This window comes from Oryzias latipes, chromosome 14 (assembly GCF_053564925.1).
Source record: "Oryzias latipes strain Hd-rR chromosome 14, Olatipes_Hd-rR_3.1".
Taxonomy (NCBI): domain Eukaryota; kingdom Metazoa; phylum Chordata; class Actinopteri; order Beloniformes; family Adrianichthyidae; genus Oryzias; species Oryzias latipes.
Genome location: NC_136250.1, coordinates 13,195,683 through 13,214,347, shown reverse-complemented (window position 1 = coordinate 13,214,347; position 18,665 = coordinate 13,195,683). Strand labels below are relative to the sequence as shown.

Here is an 18,665-nt window from a genome sequence, read left to right as displayed (position 1 = left end):
TATAAAAGCCGCATCAGATCAGACCATTCATGCTGATCGCGTGAACGGTCAAAGAGACACAGTGTTTCAAAGAGCGTGTGCTATTTAGAGGACTCTGGTGCAGGTACCATAACCGTTCGCCTGGAACTTCTGTTCGGGGTCCTGGGACTAATGATGACGTCACATTATGTGATTGGCTGTAGGTTGTTCTGATCACGTGTCAGATAGTAATTGGTCTAGACAAATTACAATACTACCATAGAAAAAAATATTATGAAGTCTGTTGTAAACAAACACAGCTCCGACACAGAGCGAGATTGTCTTCTAAACATGCCTTTATTATTTTTATGATTATTATTGGATGCATGTTCGCTTATAGTTTTTTTAATCCGTGCGCCCAGTGCTTTATTATTGGAAGAACGGTCCCGGAAGAACAACATTTAGCAACGTTTAACATTCAGCCACGGCTGAACTTAAACTGGAATAACAAGTGGATTGTGTCAACATGTCTTTCTAAAAATTACAAAGAATATTGTCAGACACAATTTATGAGGGAAAAGAACTTTAGGTTACAAAAGGGAACATGAAATGAAAATTTGTAGAGCCCGAGCAGATGTCGACGCTACGTAGTTTGTCCAAGTGGGGCTACCGTAGTGTGACGTTACCTTCAGTCGAAAGGACTTTATAAAACTATACAGTGCGTCACTATCTAGTGTCCTGAATTTTAAAAGCAATTCGGACGTGCTCACCACTTTTTTTTTATGGCGGATATGACGTCATCGATTTCACAAAGTTAAAATCTAATTGATATGAGCATTTTACAACGATTATTCATGAATCCACTGTCTTTTGAAGATAAAAATTTTGATGAATAATTACAAAAATACATTTAAATACATTTTTGGGGCAAAAATTGTTCCGATGCAATGCATTGTGGTCTAGATTTGTAGATCTAGTGAGCATCGATGCATACTGGTTTTTTGCAGAGACTCCTAGGAAATTTCTAGAGCACTAAATTTTGGAATTGTAGCTTGGACAGCACTGCAAAATGATGAACACACCATATAGTGTACTATATTAGTAGTGAAGGAATTTGATCACAACCTTAGTTTACGTTCAGCTGCTTCCTCTAGTGGTTACCAAAGCAAATCATCTGCCTTCTATCTAACCCAGGGCTGGCCAACCCTGGTAATCAAGAGACACAATCTTGCCTGGTTTCCAGCTCTTTTTGACCATCTTTCTGCTGATTGGCTGACTTAAGTAATTCCACATCGTGATTGACCGAACACACCATGTTTAGGTGGTCAGCATTGAACAGAGAGCCGGAAATCAGGCAGGGATTGAGGCTCTTGAGGACCAGGGTTGGCCAGCCCTGAACCTTCTCATCTGCATCCTCCTCATTTGCACCAACTCCAGTCATCCTTCACTGCACCTTTATACTTCCTCTTTTCCCTTCCTCTATACCTCTCTCCTTGTAGCTCGGCATCTGTTTCAACACAATCTCTGTCCCTCTTCTCAATGTGTCCAAACCATCTCAATCTGCTTTCCCAGATGTCTGCTCCAAACATCCAACCTAAGCTGTTCCTCCATCCTATCCATCCTCATCACTCCCAAAGAGAACCTCAAAAAAACAAACTTTTTACATGTTATTTCATTTATGGTTTGGCAAATTTGAGATGATATTGTGTGTTTTTGTGATGGTGCATCTGAGGCACAGAAGAAAGCGTGGCACAAAATTATAACCAGAGAGAAGCAAAACGTTTTAAAATCTGTAAATAATAATCTGTTTTTTTTTTCTCTGCATGCCTCTCCGACCTAATCTGTGCCTGAAGGAATAAGCAGTTTTGAATATTTCTTGCTTGTGGTTGTCATGTGCATTCATGCAGGTGTGTGAGCCACAGATGACACAGGAACAGTTGGTGTTTGCCTGAAACATTATGGTTTATTTAAGTTTGTATTTGATAATGCAAAAAAACACATGTTTAGGAGCACAAAGGGTGAAACTTTGCACACAAAAGGCACAAACAGGTCTTTGAACTCTATTGCTACAAAATAATAGACATTTAAGTAATTTTTGTGTTAAGATTGTATGATTTTCCCAGATTGTTATTCAGTCACATAGTTTAAAACAAAGTTTTTATGAATGGATTCACCTTTAATTATGTTTTTTGTCTGTACTATTTAGACAATATAAGAACACAAAATGTAAATTGATGCTGACTTTTCTTTTTTGGAAAACCTTTCTAAGATGCTGGTTTGACCCCAAGAATAACTGAGTGAGCTGATTATTTCCACCTAAGCCATGATAAGATATAATGTCGCTTCTTAGCTGTGACATTTTACTATACACAGTGCTACTGTTGCCAGCTAAAAGTGACACCTTGCATTAGTGTGACCTATTGCCATCAGCAGGTAATGTTCAGGGCTTCTCTGTGCTCAGCAGCTTCCTTTCTCTCACAGAATTCAGGGGCACAGAGGAGCAGCAGGGAGGGTCTGAGAAATGAAGACAATTCAATCTTGACGGAATAAACAGGATAACTCCTGGAACAAATGCAAGGATGGTGGCAGAGTTACCATTTTTTCAAATCTTCAAATCAAATAATTTTTTATTAATGTTGAAAAAAGAGGGGTAGCTGCTGCTGGGAAATTGCCTTAAGGTTTGCCCATCATTGAAATGTCCTTCCAGTTCCTGCTAAATTGAACAAAAATCCTTAAAATGTATAAAGTATTGGAAAAAAAACATTTGTGGCACTTCTTAAAGATTATGAAACAAATGTGTATTGGTTTTGAAACGCTTGAAAAATAGATCCAAAGAGGAAAATACTTTTTTTGTGTCTTTTTCTGTTTAAGAGCAAACTGATTTTTTTTTCCAAAAGATAATAGGAGAGTCAAGTCTGGCATTGCAGTGTTAACGCTCTTGCTAAAATGTCAGCATCATGTTAAAGAACTTTTTTCCCCCCTTAACTTGTCCTGTCCAACAGCTGGGAAAACAGGTACGAGCTGAAGGCCTCTTGTGTTGGACAGGTTTTACTGTGACAATAGGGGGTTATGAATCCTCTGACACACAAAGTGTATATTTGTATAAACCCCTCTTGTATTTGAGGCCAAATTAAATTTCTATTTATTAAGTTTGTATACATTTTCCTTTGGACTGGACAGAAAAAAAAAAGATGGACAGAGTGGGATGTTAGAGATTGGTGATCAGGGTACAACAGAAAGGGCAGAAAGTAAAAAGGAAGGGTTGAAGAATTTGGAGGATGTTTAAAGAAGTAGAAACACAATAGATGTTTCTCAAAAGGGGGAGGCTGTCCGCTGACACACTTGTATACCAAACATACCTATTGGCTCTAAATGTCTCCACACACAAACATGTCAACACGTACAGAATTCAACCACAGCGCACACGCAAATACTTATACAAACAAACACATGTCAAGCATGTCATTCCATCACGCTTACTATGTATAAAAAGGTGAGCTGACACCTGTTAAATGATTGTGTTCTGCCGCAGTGGATGATGGACTGTACAAAGAGGAAGAGTGCTAGGTTACACCCCCTCAAAGACCCCTGCCGAAGGCATGTTAGACTAACTTAAATGCACTCAGGAGGGTAGATCAATAATTGACTCCGCACTTATCTGGTCATGACTTGGCTGTACGTGTTCTTAAACACGCATCACATGTTTCCTTAGCTTGAGAACTTTAAGACGGTGGTGAGATAGTGTCGTAGATGTGTCAGAGGAGTTCAAGGTGGAGGTGGGACTGCACCAAGAATCAGTTTTGAGTTCCTTCTTGTTTGCTGTGGTGATGGACAGACTGACAGATGAGGTTAGACAGAAATCTCTGTGGACCATTATGTTTGCAGATGATATTGAGATGGGTAGAGAGCAGGTGAAGGAACATCTAGAGAGGTGTAAGTTTTAGCTTTTTATGACAGAATTGATAACCAAAGAAGTTTCTTTGCAAACACTGTACCAAAAGTTAAGTTAAGCCAGGAAAAGACAAAATGTTGGGAAGAAATCCACATTGAAGCTCAGAGGGCTTTCAAAGGCTGAGTGGAATCAGTCTGAGAAAAAAAGTGTGCTGTTGCTAATTTAAAATGTGCTTCTTTATTAATCAAAAGGAATAGGAATATCCTCACAGCTGTCTCTCACATTGAAGCTACTAAACAATGAAAATTTTAGGAAAAAGATTGGAGGACTTACCATCAAAAGTTCTTCTGTACGTTCCAATTTGCAAACAATAGGAGAAAGATTACTGTAAACTTTTTAACAATGTTAAGGGGCAAAGTCACCTTAGAAGGGCACTTAGAATAACAAGAGGATGTGTTGGTGACTCCTATTGAGTTTATGATGCTTTAAAAATTTAGTAGTAATGCGTTTTATCTCTGAGTCCATTTGCTTTACAGGCTTCTTAGTGCATGGTGTACTACCTGAATCTATTCGTTACGTTCTTTGACTTTTTAACACCAAAGATGTTGCTGGCGACACCTGAATAACACGCCCTCTTTGACATGTCGAAACTCTTCGACCGTTTACGCAATCAATGCGAATCAGCTGATTCTGACACAGAGAAAAGCCGCGGTATGCAACACATAATGTTGCATATCAATGCAAAGCTGCTTCTCTCTGCAACAGAATCAATCTATGTTGATTGTGTAATATCAGCACAAGGCGCCTTTTCTCTGCTTAAGAATTATGTTAATTATGTAAACGGTGCCTGTTATGAAGGACAGGAAATGGGGAGCTGAGGGGCTACAGCTTTGGGTATCTCTCCTTTAACCCTTGTGCTATCTTAGATGACCCCACCCTTACATTGACGTGTTCTCCCTACCATGATAAAAGTGGATAAAGGTGGAAAGATTTCATGTAATCCATGGACACCAGTGAAGATCACAAATCATTGAAGAAAAAAGGTTCAGAGCACTGTCTAGTGGGTCTAGATGACCCAACTCCCAATGGTAAAGTGCCTAGGATAGCACAAGGGTTAAAAGGTTCAATGGGACTGTATGTTGTCTTTGTTTGACTCTTACGTTGACGATGACGGTTGATTACAGTCTTGTAGAGGCGGCAGATCCACTGACCTGGACTCTTTAACCATGAATGACTTGTCTGTGCATAGTGCTGCTGGGTGTGCTGATGACATGGGCCCAAACCGAAATGAAGAGAGTTGTTGGAGACAATGCTACACTGCCCTGCCATTACCAATTCTGGGTGGGCGATGACCCCTCTCTGGACATCGAGTGGCTGCTTCTAAAGCCAACCAACAGGCAGAGGGTGGTAAGTGTTCTTGGTCAAAATATTAAAGAATTTTCCTCACATTTGAAACAATTAAAACAAACACGAATTTTGCTTGATAAATCATTATACTGCAGATATGGTATACAGAAACATATATGCTTTGGATTATTTCTGTTCAATACAAATGAATGAATTCACTCATTTTAATATTTAGTCATGAATATACCAATTGACAGATTTGTTGTTTCATAGAACTTTCTGTATGTTTGTCATGTTGACCTTCTCCTCACACCAGATCATTACCTACTTTGCCGGCCGTGTCATTGACCCCAACGAAGCCGAGCGTGGCCGCGTGGCTTTTGCTGGAGAGTTCTTAAAAGGTGACGTGTCTCTGTTGATCAGGGACTTGTCACTGATAGACTCAGGAGAGTACAGCTGCAAAGTCAAGAAAGGTGTTCAGTACCACTGGAGCACCATCCATCTCATAGTTCTGGGTAAGGAGAAAACACATTTGGATTTCATGGCAAGTATAAAGATATTTATAAGCAAATAAACTGCCTGGAAAAAGTGTGTTCCATCACCGGTTCTCGGTTGGGGTTAAAATATTTGCAGAGATTGAGTTATTTTCAGTAGCAGCTACCTCCCAGAGGACAAACATGTGAGCCGTTGTGAATGGATATTATTATTATCCTGTGTTACGCAGGCTCTGATGGAGCAAAATATTTATGATTTCTAACTCTTTGTCTTCTCAGCACCAGATTAAAAAATAAAATTCTTTGAATTAAATCAATTTTTAAATCAGAAAACACAGTACAGATTCATTCAGTTTCCTTTTATAGAAATTTCTCATTTTTTAACCAAAAAACTTCTGTTCTTTTCGTTTTTTAGTAGGAAATCATTTTGTCAATAACAATTGCACTTTTAGTTAGCTGTTGTCACAAGAACAGGCAGACGGCTGGATCCAAATGCAGCATGTTTATTAGCTCATCTAAAAGTGCGCACAGCTAAATTAGAGTCAAACAGGCTGGGGTCAATAACAGGCATGGGATCATCAGAGGAGAGATGGGGCTAGTCAAGTCCAGGCGAGGGTCAGGGCAGGCAGCAGGCAAAAAGAGTCAGAAACAGGGTCAGGAGTCAGAAGATCAGGTCCAAATACAACAGAGGAGACAGAGTTCTGACTTCTAACAGCTGTAAATGAACAGATATTTGAAAAAAGTTTGTTTGTAATTAAATCAATTTCGAAATGACATTTGACAAAATGACTTAACGACCCACTGATGAAAGTCCTGCTTTGGTGTTTTTAACATGTTCTTGTGGAATCTTTTTATGATCATTTATAAAGAAGATTAAGATTAAAATTACATTTCAGATTTTTTTTATTCTATTTTTTTAATCAGGAGCAGGTGAAAAAATGCAGTTTGGGAAAGATTGTTTTGGTGAAAAACACAATTGGCGGGCCACAAGCTCCCTGCTTCCGCTCTGTTCTGATGCATTCACTTGCAGACAAATAGATCCATTTACGTCTTTGTTTTCCTCATTTGAGCTGGCATCTGGCTCATAACTGTATGACTGGATAGCTCCAATATTGCTTGCCATTTAGGCACACCGGAAATGTTAGGTTGAGGGTGTGAGGGGCTTTAGGCTAGCGGGAGTGAATGTAAACAGAGGGGTGACGGAAAGTGGTGGCGGGCTTACTCCACTCCAACAGTACCACCCACAACTCAGAGGCTAATAATGAACTCCTGCCGCTCTTTAGAAACTATCGAAAACAATAGGGTTTTTTTAGTTTGGCATTACTGGGAATGTTTTTAAAATTAATCAAATGGTGATTGGAGTAGGTCTTTGATGGATGATGTTGTAATTGTTAGTTGTTTGCTGAATTTGTGAATCTCAATAAAATTGATTTAGTTTGTTGTCATTGAAGCAGGAAATAGAATTAGCCATGAGGTTTCTTTTTTTTTTGTCCAGCAGCTTTACTCAGTAATGCTGCACACATGAAATCAGCTAGTTAGCTACAATGTTGTTGCTATTATTACACATTGAATGTGGGGCAATGATGTAAGTCTGAATGCTGAATAAGCACTTTGTAGGTTCGGTGTAAAACATATGTTGGGTTCAGTTTTTCAGTTTAAAATGAGGTGATAAAATCCACATTCAAGGTAATTTACCACAGTTGATTCTTTACATTCGAATGGAGGGTTTCTTATGCGCATACATTAAAGGCGTTTGGGTTGGAGTCAGCCCTTCATATAACTCCCTCCCCACGACGTGCTTTCACTGATGATTAAACCTCATGTCTCCGCCTCAGGATCCTTTTAGCCCGTCCTCTGCTCACCTTGCTTTTAAATTCACAATCAAGCTGTCATTCATGATTTATTATGGGCAGCTCACATCTGTTTGGATCATTATAACAGTGGTAACTCTTGTCGGCATATTAAAAAGGCTCACTTTTGCAGCTCTCAGGCTGGCTCATTTCCATAGCTTGTCAGCTGGTTTGCAATAACTTGATTTAAAACCGTTTTTCTTGTGAGTGACAGCTGCGAGTAGAGATAATGAAGGAAAGAAATTGTTCGAAAGAAGCCGAGGAATATGAACCACGTGTGATTTTAGTAATTATTCCAGCTGCCATCTGAACAAAATGAATACTGACTGATCACGGACTGCTCCAGAGTAAAGACAAAACACTGCACTGAGGGAAAACTCAACATAATTTGTTGGGTTTTCACAAATATCTGGGTGCTAAATAATACAGTTCTGTAACAAATCTTTAGCGTTAGCAAGAAAAAAGCTCCATGTGTTTGAGGGCTCCTTTGTGAACAAAAGTAAGAATATGTTGTGTAGCAGCATTATCAAGCTGTGTTTCACATGAACTGCATGAGAACTGGACCGCGTGATGTTTTGTTTCTATGGAATTAAGTCAATTCAATCGCAATTTTATGAAATCATTAGTTAGCGGTAATTGGTCCGAGTTGATCTGAGGCAACATTTCTATGGCAACAGCTCTCCCAATCAGAAGTGAGCTTGCTGGACGTTTGCACCCCTACCACTTGAAAGCGGGCTCGAGAGAATTTTGAACATTTGATGTGAGACCACATACTTTTATTGAGATATCTGATTGACATGTTAGAAAGAGGTATCAGAGCAAGAATGGTTATTCTGATAAATAATATAACTGAGTAATGACTGTTTATTTCTCTATAGAAGTCTATGGGATTTTGGCTTCCAGGAACCAACAGGTACTTCCTGTTTGGAACCTGAGGGAGGAGGGGTCACTCAGTCCAGGGTTGTGTCCTAAATTCCCTCACTACTCGCTACATAGTGCACCTAATAGTGCGTTTGTCGTTTTTTAGAGCTGTACAAATCTACAATCCCAAAAGGCCCTATATAGAAATGTCCGAGAAGTCTCTGCAAAAAACCAGTGTGCATCGATGCTCACTAGATTGGTGAATATAGACCACAATGCATTGTGTTTGAAGATCTTTTGTGAAAAAAATAAAATACTTTGTTTGTAAACCATCGAAGTTTTAATCATCAGAACAAAGTGAATTCATGAATAATCTTTATAAAATGCTCGTATTTAATAGGTTTTTACTTTGTGAAACTGGTGATGTCATATTTACAGTTTAAAAAAAAAAAGTAGGAAGCATGGTGTCCGAATTGCTTTTCAATTCCAAGGCACTAGATAGTCCCACACTATATAGTTTTTTTAGCATGTATTTAGGGAGTAGATAGGGGATTTGGACATTGCCCAGCTCTCATATACAGTCAATGATCCTAATTTAGCAGGTTGTCCTTTCCACTGTCTTATTTAGGGTCTGGTGTGATTGGTGGTAACTTTAAGGTTGGTATAAATATTACCTTGTTAAAGGTCTGTGTCTTTATATGTGTGCATAAAAGCACAACGCTGGGTAATTTAGGAATTTATTGCAAAACTTAACATGTGTTTTTTTGTTTGTTTAGCAAGGATTTATTTCTAATTGTGTGTCCAGGTTATTGAAAAACTGCTTTGGTTTAGAAAAACATGCTACACTAACCAAAGAATGTAAAATTGTTGGACTGGGAATGACAAATTTACTAAATAGTTTTTTTTTTTTGGTAGAACAGAGGAATTCTAATACTAAAAAGGCAAAGTCAGTATAAACCATCAACAGTTGGTTCAGAAACAGACCATAACTTTGCGTTTGTGTCTGTTTATAGTAAAGCCATCTAAGCCACGATGCTGGATGGAGGGCAAATTCTTCGAGGGCGGTGAGGTGAAGATGAGCTGCAAGTCTGCCGATGGCTCCAATCCCATTCACTACAAATGGGAGAGATTAGGGGAAAAGGGCAAATACGCTGGGAAGCTGCCTCCACTGGCCCTGATTGGTAAGCAAGCGTTTGTACCCTTCGGTTGGGCTGGTTTTTAAAAAAATCGATTCGTTGAACTTAATCTCCTTTGAGAAAATGCTGTATTGATTCAGCAAATCCCCTTTTAAGAACCGTTCTAATAGCAGTACGAGTTTGTTTTTAAAGCAACAGTCACCTTTTTATTTAGTCTTTAGAAAGGGAATCTTTTTAATGAAAGTGTCATAGTTTTTTCATTTTGAGTCGTCAGTTGAAAAAAAAATTCAAACAAACAAAAATGGGTTTTTAAATGGAAATAAGAAAACACTTGCAAAGTTTCATTAATATGCCTACGAATGTGATAAAGTTATAGCATTTTTTATAATTTACGTATAATATTTATTGGTTTTATTGTAACCTGTAGTCTGCTTTTTTATCTGTAGTTAGTGTGCGAAAGAGTTACTCATTAAAATTAATTTAAATCAAAATGTGATAAATGTTGTGATAAATGTTAAACAAAATCATAAAGTGCTGTGATAATGTACTAAGTGAAGTTGAAACCGATTTTGTTGAAATTATGAATTTAATAAAAATGTAGTTTAGGTTAAATTTCTAGTCTCTAAAGGACTTTTTACTTTGCCAGAAATACAGCAGTTTAAAATGTATTCTTTATTATTGTTATGTATGTCTTCCTCAAATTATTGCTTTTAAATACATTTTTATGAAGTTGTCAGAGTAAAATGTGTGAGATTAATGCAAAGAGGATACCTCAGTTGGTTTCCGCCACATCTAGTTTAATGTAAAAACAATTTATTAAAATAATAATAATATTAACTAATACTAAAGACTGAGGTTTCATCTAAAATGTGGGTTAATGCTCAGTCTATAATGAGCTTCTTCAACTGCACATTTTTAGAAAATGTAAGGTACTTTAAAGAATACCATGCTTTAAAAGCGTGCTGGCCCTTTGTGTAAATCCAAATTTTTCTCTAAAAATGTCAAAATATCTGACAAAATAAAGGTTTGAATAACAGTTAAAAAATAAGGAATACTGTATTGATGTAACCAAAATGTTTAGTACGATTTGCACTAAGCCCTCTGCAAAAAAAAATTAAATAACTGGTTTTAAATCGTTATTGATTGTGATATGCTTTTCGATAGCCAACGGAGATCAAGAACTTACACCTGTGCCTATTTTTTCCCTGCACTTTAGATCTAAAAAACCCAGAAACTGTGACGCTGAAGAACTTGACCAAGGACAACGCCGGTATCTACAAATGCACAGCGAGCAACGATGTTGGAGAAGAAAGCTGCACAGTGGAGGTTCAGATGCATTGTGGGTGGAGGAGTTTGTCTTCTTACAGAATTGTAAATGTCATGTCATCTGAACAGGATCAATTGAATGTGAGACATGAATGAACACAATAAAAGGCCCTCCTGTTAGTAACAAGGATGCGGTTTGCATTCTGTAACCATACATGGACAAAATAAAAGACTAAAATATGTTTTTTTCTCTTGAGTTGGAAAACCTGCTGCTTCATTTGCATGGAACAGTGGTTCTCAGCCTTTTGTTATAAAGATGTACCCTCAAGGGAAATCGTTTATTCAGCCAGATACCACCTAATGAGCACAAGGCGATTTCTATTATACAGCACCTTTCACACAGAGAAAATTAAAAGTATTGTATACCGAGACAAAAAAGATTAGATGGTTAAGAAAAGGAATAGAAAGGATTTTTCTTTTGGCGTTCACTGATTCTTAATAAGATAATGTTCATCACAGAAACACTTTAATAAGAGTTAGAAACAGAATTCAGAAAAGGGAACCAGGAAATCAAACTGCATGATTTTTAAGTAATTTATTTGTATGTTGGAGCAGAAAATAGGTTTTTGGTCAAGAGCAAGTCATTGTGCAGGTTGGTAAGGACAGAGGTCAAGCATTTCCGGTCTCCACCAGGTTTGCAATCAGTAGTCTAAGAGTAAATTATAGTAATATTAAAATAGTCAAATTTTGTGATTTTTTTCCCACCAATTTATAAACCTGCTGGATCCCTTTTATGTCATGAGAAAGCTGGAGCCTATCCTAACTACTGTTAAAAAAAGGGGAAGGTACACCCGGAATTGCTACCAGTCCATCACAAGTTGGCTTTATTTTTGTAAATGTGACTTTTTTTACCTCCAACTTAGTAACCTATTGTCCTAACTCCAAACGTCTGCCATTTCTGTAGATGTGAGGGGAATGGGCGTGGTTGCTGGTGCCGTAGTTGGTGTGTCCTTTGGCGTCCTCCTCATCATCCTCATCATCTGGTTGGCATTCTGCAAAAAGCAAATGAAGAAATACGAAGAAGAAGAAACCCCAAATGAAATCAGGTAAACTCTCTGAACCTGAACATGAAATATTTGTTCAGAAACTTCATATGTGTGTTGCTTAAGCCTTAGTCACATGCACGGGTTAACCTGTACAGGTTTTTGGGTTGTCAGGGGCCCAGGAGGGTCACGGACAGGGGCGACTGCATCTTACGGGCAGCGCAAGTGTTACTTATAGTTCCCCTGAGGCTTGTGCGTCCACCTCAAGAGACGTTGTTGAAAATGGAACATGTGTGTGGTATTTTGAAGGTTTCGTAAGGATAATATAAGTTGCCCACACTGATGACATACTGGGTCTTTATGCAACATTCTAGTCGTCATTAAGGTGCGAGTACTACTTGCTGACTGTGCACAAATTCTGCATGGACGGGGTGTGTAGGTGATAGGTTCGCGCCCGTAAGACACCCGTTAGATGTCTACACAAACTACGCTCTGATTGTCTAATTTCCTAAGATCAGTCAGGCTTGCCAGTTTAACAACACATAACCGGCTTTTTAATGCAGTGCACAGGGTTTAGAGAGTTGAAAAATGCCCTGCCTGCATCTCACCTACGTCACCCTTACGTGTTGTTAAAGAGTGTATTCCGACAAGAAATATTAATTGGTCCGAACCGAATCCGTTATTAATCCAGAAGGTATCTGGTATAGTGTGTATGACATATAGATTGATGGGAAAACAGTGTAAGAAGCAATGTGTATCACGTTAAACCTTGTTTTAATGAGCCTGCATTCATTCGACCACACTTCAATGAGTTGCTGTGTCTCCCTGTTGCTCCGTTACTCTGTTAACATCCCTTAAAGCCAGGCTGTGGTGGCCTTCGGTTCAGTTGTTCTGTTCCAAGCACGGAGCGCATTCAGACTGAGAAAACCTCAGAGCGAACCAAAATGGAGACAAACCGAGACCACCTTGAAAGATGGGTCAGAGAGTGGTTCCTTGACCGGGACTTGGGTGTATTCAGACTCCAAATATGATCCGGATTATCGGGGAAACGAACTCTGATTCGCTTCAAGCGAGCCAAATGTGTCCAGTCTGAATACACCTTAAGTGTTTGCTACAATCTGTCGCCTGCAGCATGCCCATAGAAAAATGAACAATTTTGATCCTCGGCCAGTCAACAACATTGAAAGTTCCTGCAGACCACAGGTTTGCCCACGTTTGGCCCCGTAAGGGCAGTTGTGACTAGGGCAGTAAGTGCACCCTTAGTATTTGCTTGTCGCTTAACCACATTTGCTTCTTTCAGGGAGGATGCAGAAGCTCCGAAAGCAAAGCTAGTCAAGCCCAACTCCCTGTCCTCGTCTCATTCCAGTAGCTCTCGCTCAGGCACCTCCTCCACCCAGTCCATGGTGCACAACACGGGAACCGGCAGCCAACAAGGCGGCATTTCTGTTGTGGGGCCTGGAAAGAAAAACTGCCATGGTCCCACTTTCACTCAGCCTTCAGCTGTCTACAATCAGGTGCTTTCCAAGACACTCGTATCCCGTTCCACACCGACCTCCTCGTCCACCTCCAACTCCAAGCCCAGCCCTCCCCCAAAACTAAGCCATGTGAACTCAACCCACATGGGGGCTACTTCTAATATGGACCCCGCCCAAACCCAAGCCTTTAACACTGTGTAAAGTCATACTGAGGAAAATATCTACATCACAAGGCTGTGAATGAGAAGAATAGTAAATATGTTATCTAGATATACCTGTACTCTTGCCATTCTCGGTCCAGTGGACGCTTGAACAGATTTGCATTTACACTGTAGGCACATTAATTCTAGTGTTGTTTGTTGAAACGTGCTCATTTCATCAAGTTCATCGGAGTCTCATTGTTAAACTGGAAAGGCACAGAACTGTAAAGAAATGACAACGTTTGATGGCAGGTATTCTCTTTGGTCATTGAAAAAAAAAAGAATGACAGAGGAGTGACTGAAATGTGCTCCAGAGTCTTTTTCAATTCTGCAAATAGCTTGAGACCATTCATCCACGACACACGCCTCCATCTGTGACCGAACCCATCAAGTACTTTTTTTCTATGCTGTTCATTTTCACCGCATAGAAAAATATCTTTTCAATTCTTCCTGCTTTGTTGGCTGAAAAATTGTCGTCGGTTTGCTCAGTGCCTCTTTTCCAGTTAACGACGCTCGCCGCCCTCTCGTCAAATTCCAAAAATATTAGTCATCACTGTTATTATCGTGTGCCATTTTGTACGGAGGCTACAACAGACAACTAATACGTTTGAAGATTGTTTCAGGGTGAAATAAAAGGCCCTAAATAAGGAAGTGCCAAAGTCTTGAAGGTTTACACTAACATTGATTCCTTTATTGTGTTGTTGAAGTATTTTCATGCACCATTAAAAACCCTATAAAGATTATATTTTTTCCTAGCAATTAGAAATAGAATTTAAGCGACTTTTATGCAGATCATTTTTATCTTAATTACAGTAATAAATCCAAACAATGCTATTGATAACCCAGTTTATGATGTAAGAGTGTTTTATGTTTGCCCTCAGCTCCCACAGTCTGATCGTTTTTAGATGAAAATTTTTTAGTTGTTCTTTCTGAAAAGATGACAGGATATGATTGTTGACATTTTTATTCTAAACTAAAGTGTTTTGGATTTCCAAACTTAGATGTAAACGACAAGAAATTAGAGAAAAGAAAAGGTTCTCATGAAGAAGAGAATTTGATTGGACGTGTCTTCCACTGATCCTCTCCTGCCCCACCGTGAATGTCAGCGTTAGAAAACAGGATTTTTGTGGTTGTCTCTGAATGCATTTACTCAAGAGTCCTTTTAAGGCATTTATTGTAAAGTTTAGAACCAAATGCAACATCACCAAATCTAATATTAGATTTATTATTGATTCTCTGCAATCTGTCTTCTTTGATTGACCTTTTCTGCCGCCTCAACACCTCTAAATGTAAATACATCCTTCTACACAGGTACAATTAAACAATGGATGCCTCTCATAGCTGAAATGAAAATCTGTTTATGAGCCTAAATGTTTAGCGACACATTTTAAAGTGCAATAGTTCCTCATTTCTTTTAGACAAGAAAAGAATATCATATATGTACAGCATATTCTAATTAAAATCCATTTTATATTTGAAGTCATTAGATTAAGGTCCATAGTCTAGTTAAAATCCATATTTAGATCAAAGACAATATTCAGAAAACATTCTAGATAGTCCATAGTTGAAATTTATATTATGACAGCATTTTAAAGTAAAACTCATTATCAGATTAAATAATTAAATGAAATTTCAATTTAAGGCCCAAATCTGTATTTTGATGGAGGTCCATATTCATAATAAAGTCTTTATTCAGGTCAAAAGTGAAGTCCGAAAGGGTTTTCCAGTTTGCATATTAATATCCTGGATAATTCACTGTTTGTGCCAGATGATGTTTTAAACCTTCTTTCTGTGCTTTCTGTTACTATGCTTTATGTTAACAGGTCAGTGTTGACCTGCATCTTAAATTAGCTATAAAACACTCTAATACCAGTATTTATAATCAAAATATTTTTTCATCTCTTGGTCATTTTGTGACGTTTATAAGAGTGATGACGCTCAGCCATGTAAATTAAAAGCTCATTTTTGTACTGTGTAAACATATGTATATGTATGTAAATGTTTTATCTGTTGGACCAGAGGCGTGAGAATTGTTGGTTACTAATATTTACGCCAAACCATGTTCAAAATGGACAAAGGGGGTGTGTCATGTTACCCACTGATCTGTTCAGGGTCATCAACGGCCCCCATCAAAGGCTGTCGCTCTGAAAATAAACTAAGTGGGAAAAAACACACATCAGCTGGTAAAACACAACTTTTTTCCTTTATTTTTATCCAAATGATGATAACAGATTATTTGAACACTTCTCACTGTTTCAAATTTGAGTCTTTTTTTCTCAGTGGATTGAATGTTGCCTGTATAACAAGCCCCCTAGTGGTTAGCTGGTGAACTGATGTGGCTCCAGGTCATTTTTCGAACCAGCCTCAAATCCCTATAAGGAGTTTGAGGAATTTCTGCACAAGAAACCTTATGCTAGCTCAAAGAACATCTTAAGTTAGAAGAAAAAATATAAAGATAAAGATAAATAAAAATGCAAATGATTTATACAAGCATAAATACTTAAAATGTTTCTCTTGAGGGCTTTTCCACGTTTTGCAGCAAATGCAATTTTGTGGTTTTACAGAAAGAAAATCAAACAAATCTGCTAAAAATAGGTTTTATTTATTAGAATTAGAGCTTATGTGGGTTATAAAATATTCGCATGCATGTTGACATCCTTCTTTGAATTTCTAGGAGTGCATACATTTCTTCACCGGTCACTGTAAGTGCTGTCGCCAGGTAGTATTAAAAAGCTAATAAATGAAAAAGCATTTTTCAAATGAAGGAATTGTCAAAAGTTCACTGTATTTACGATGCCATTAAATCGTTCACGCAATCATTTTTGTTTCTCAGATGGGGACTTTTATATAAAAGATGCTTAGAACAAAGAAGTTCAGGAGATGAGTGGAAAATGTGGAAACATCATTTTGCTTTTGAAGTCTATTTTTTCCCCTCCATAAAAACTGTTTTTTTCTTGCTCAATCTGCAAAAGAAAAAAAAAACTAGTTTCCAGTATGCAGGATGATAAATCTGAATTTTCTTTCTGTGAGTACACAAAATCTACCTACAGTTTTATAAATAAGCCCCCAGGTCCTTAGCACTCATTGTTCTCCATGTTTTAGACTTTCAGTCAGATGACTGTTAGACCCTATAAAGCCTTTGCAGAGGCATCTGGATTTTTTTTGTTTAAACGCAGGGCAGTGAGATTTGATGACTTTGACTGAGAAACAAAACATTGAGAAATCATGTTAGAGTTTAGGATCACATCTTCTCATATTGTTTTGACAGAAACATGCTGTTCCGCATCTCTACCTTTGTCTGCTGAAGTGTGAGGAAACCCTGGACTTCTTGTTCTTGGAGCAGCCATATAGTCCTGCTCAGACTGTCACCATGTGTGTTCCCATTGTTTTGTGAAAACAAGAATAAATATAACTTCTTCACTTTAAAGTGCTGGGTAATCTATGTGCTGCTTTGTTGCTACACGTGTTAAGTGGTTACCTTGAACAGGCAGGACTGGGTGAGCAGTTCCAGAAGAATGCCACTGAGGAACCACAGGATTTGCTGCTGTCCAACACTCATCATCTGGCATTACATTCAGACTCGCGCTACAGTAGCTGCTGGCTGCAGGTGAGCTGTGCTTTGGTGAATGCGGTTCTGGTTGCAGCAGAGACCTGGTGCTTTTCTGCAGAGAACGAGTTCATGTGGGCCACCTCTCTTTTTCCAAAAGCAGTGGGCATGTTTGAAGCCATAGTTTGGGACCAATCTGGGACACATTTCCTCACAAATTCACTCATTCCTGTTAAGACACAACCTTTGGGACATACTTAACCTTCTTTTATGTGTGTGCAGTGGTTAATAGGTGTTACAGCATATGGAGGGAAAGGGAACTTTTCTGAACATGTATATATTTATATAAATGTATCCTAATATATACATATAATATATATATTTGCAAGAGTCTGTCTTTCACGACTGTGCTTAATTTTGAAAATCTTTTTCATGAGGCAGATTTTTCAAAGCATTCAGGGATTTTTTTTATTTAAATTGAATTATAATTGTTAAAAAAATTTTAAACAAATAGCCTATGGAGTCCTATACTGTTCATAATTAAATAAATAAATATTTAATTAAATAAATAAATATGACGTCATGCAAATACACAATCAACCAATAAATCTCTCATAAATATATAAAAAGATCATGAAAGTGTGAAAAACCTGCACACCGATTTTATATAAGCCATTATATTATTCAATATATTTCATTTTGCTTTAAAAACCTGTTCATTATTTTAAAACAGCATTTTAAAATATTAATTTTAATCATGTGGAATATTATTATAATTCTACGTCTTTTTTCAGAACCTTGGATTTCAAAATCAACATTTTCTAAAGTAGCTTTGTTTTTATTTCATGTTGCTGTTTTTCACAATGGCTTATTTATTTCATGAAGAGCTTTTTCAGGAGACTGTGTCTGTCTGTCAATCAAACTAGACAAGGCGGAGACACTTTTGTGATTGGCTACTCCTTTACTCAGACATGAGCAGCAGCACCCTGACTACATCAATCGAAGATGTTTCACCAAACGTGACGGCGCAATGCACACCCCTCAACACTAGGGGGAGTATGCACCTCAACACATCCACAGTGTTACACGAAATTGGGCAGTTTTTGTTCTAGATTTGCGGATAAAAGTGGCTTTGGGCGAGTGTGCATAATTCGGGTGATTTTGTGGTCGGTTCGGCAATTTTCATCTTCTCATTAACATCTAGTAGTGGCCCAAGTTAGGCTGGGTGGTTGTTGGAGTTCCACAAAACGTCTATGAACTGGAGTTCCATGAACGCAACATGCCGTGTGTGGGAGGGGCTGCCAGTTAATGTTTTTAGCTTATTACAGGGGCCATGTGGGATACATCAACGGGACTAGAGTGAATATGGAGTGAAATGTTTACAAGGAGGTGACCTACCTATTTTGCGTTGTTGAGTTCATATTGCCTTATTTAAATTGTTTTTTACTGTAATTATTCTAAGTTTTAACATTTAAGTCATTCTGTTTACATAATAGAGCAAATCTAAGTTAAGTATTTCATCTTTTTTTTACATTTACCTTTTATTAACAAAAGTATTTTTTTTTCTAAGATGCGAAAGGTTTCAATCAATATGGT

At 38.1% G+C, this 18,665-nt stretch overlaps 1 protein-coding gene across 1 annotated transcript in view; it reads left to right on the top strand.

Moving 5' to 3' along the window:
* LOC101156758 (CXADR-like membrane protein) overlaps nt 1–16,949 on the top strand; it is a 51,292-nt gene extending 34,343 nt beyond the window's left edge. Inside the window, exons 2-7 of the mRNA XM_004076326.5 lie at nt 5,100–5,257; nt 5,514–5,712; nt 9,416–9,583; nt 10,755–10,877; nt 11,769–11,910; nt 13,148–16,949. Of these exons, the coding sequence (XP_004076374.1) occupies nt 5,100–5,257; nt 5,514–5,712; nt 9,416–9,583; nt 10,755–10,877; nt 11,769–11,910; nt 13,148–13,523 (1,166 nt within the window). The 3' untranslated portion in view covers nt 13,524–16,949. The remainder of the gene's footprint in view (nt 1–5,099; nt 5,258–5,513; nt 5,713–9,415; nt 9,584–10,754; nt 10,878–11,768; nt 11,911–13,147) is intronic.
* The last annotated feature ends 1,716 nt before the right edge of the window (nt 16,950–18,665 follow it).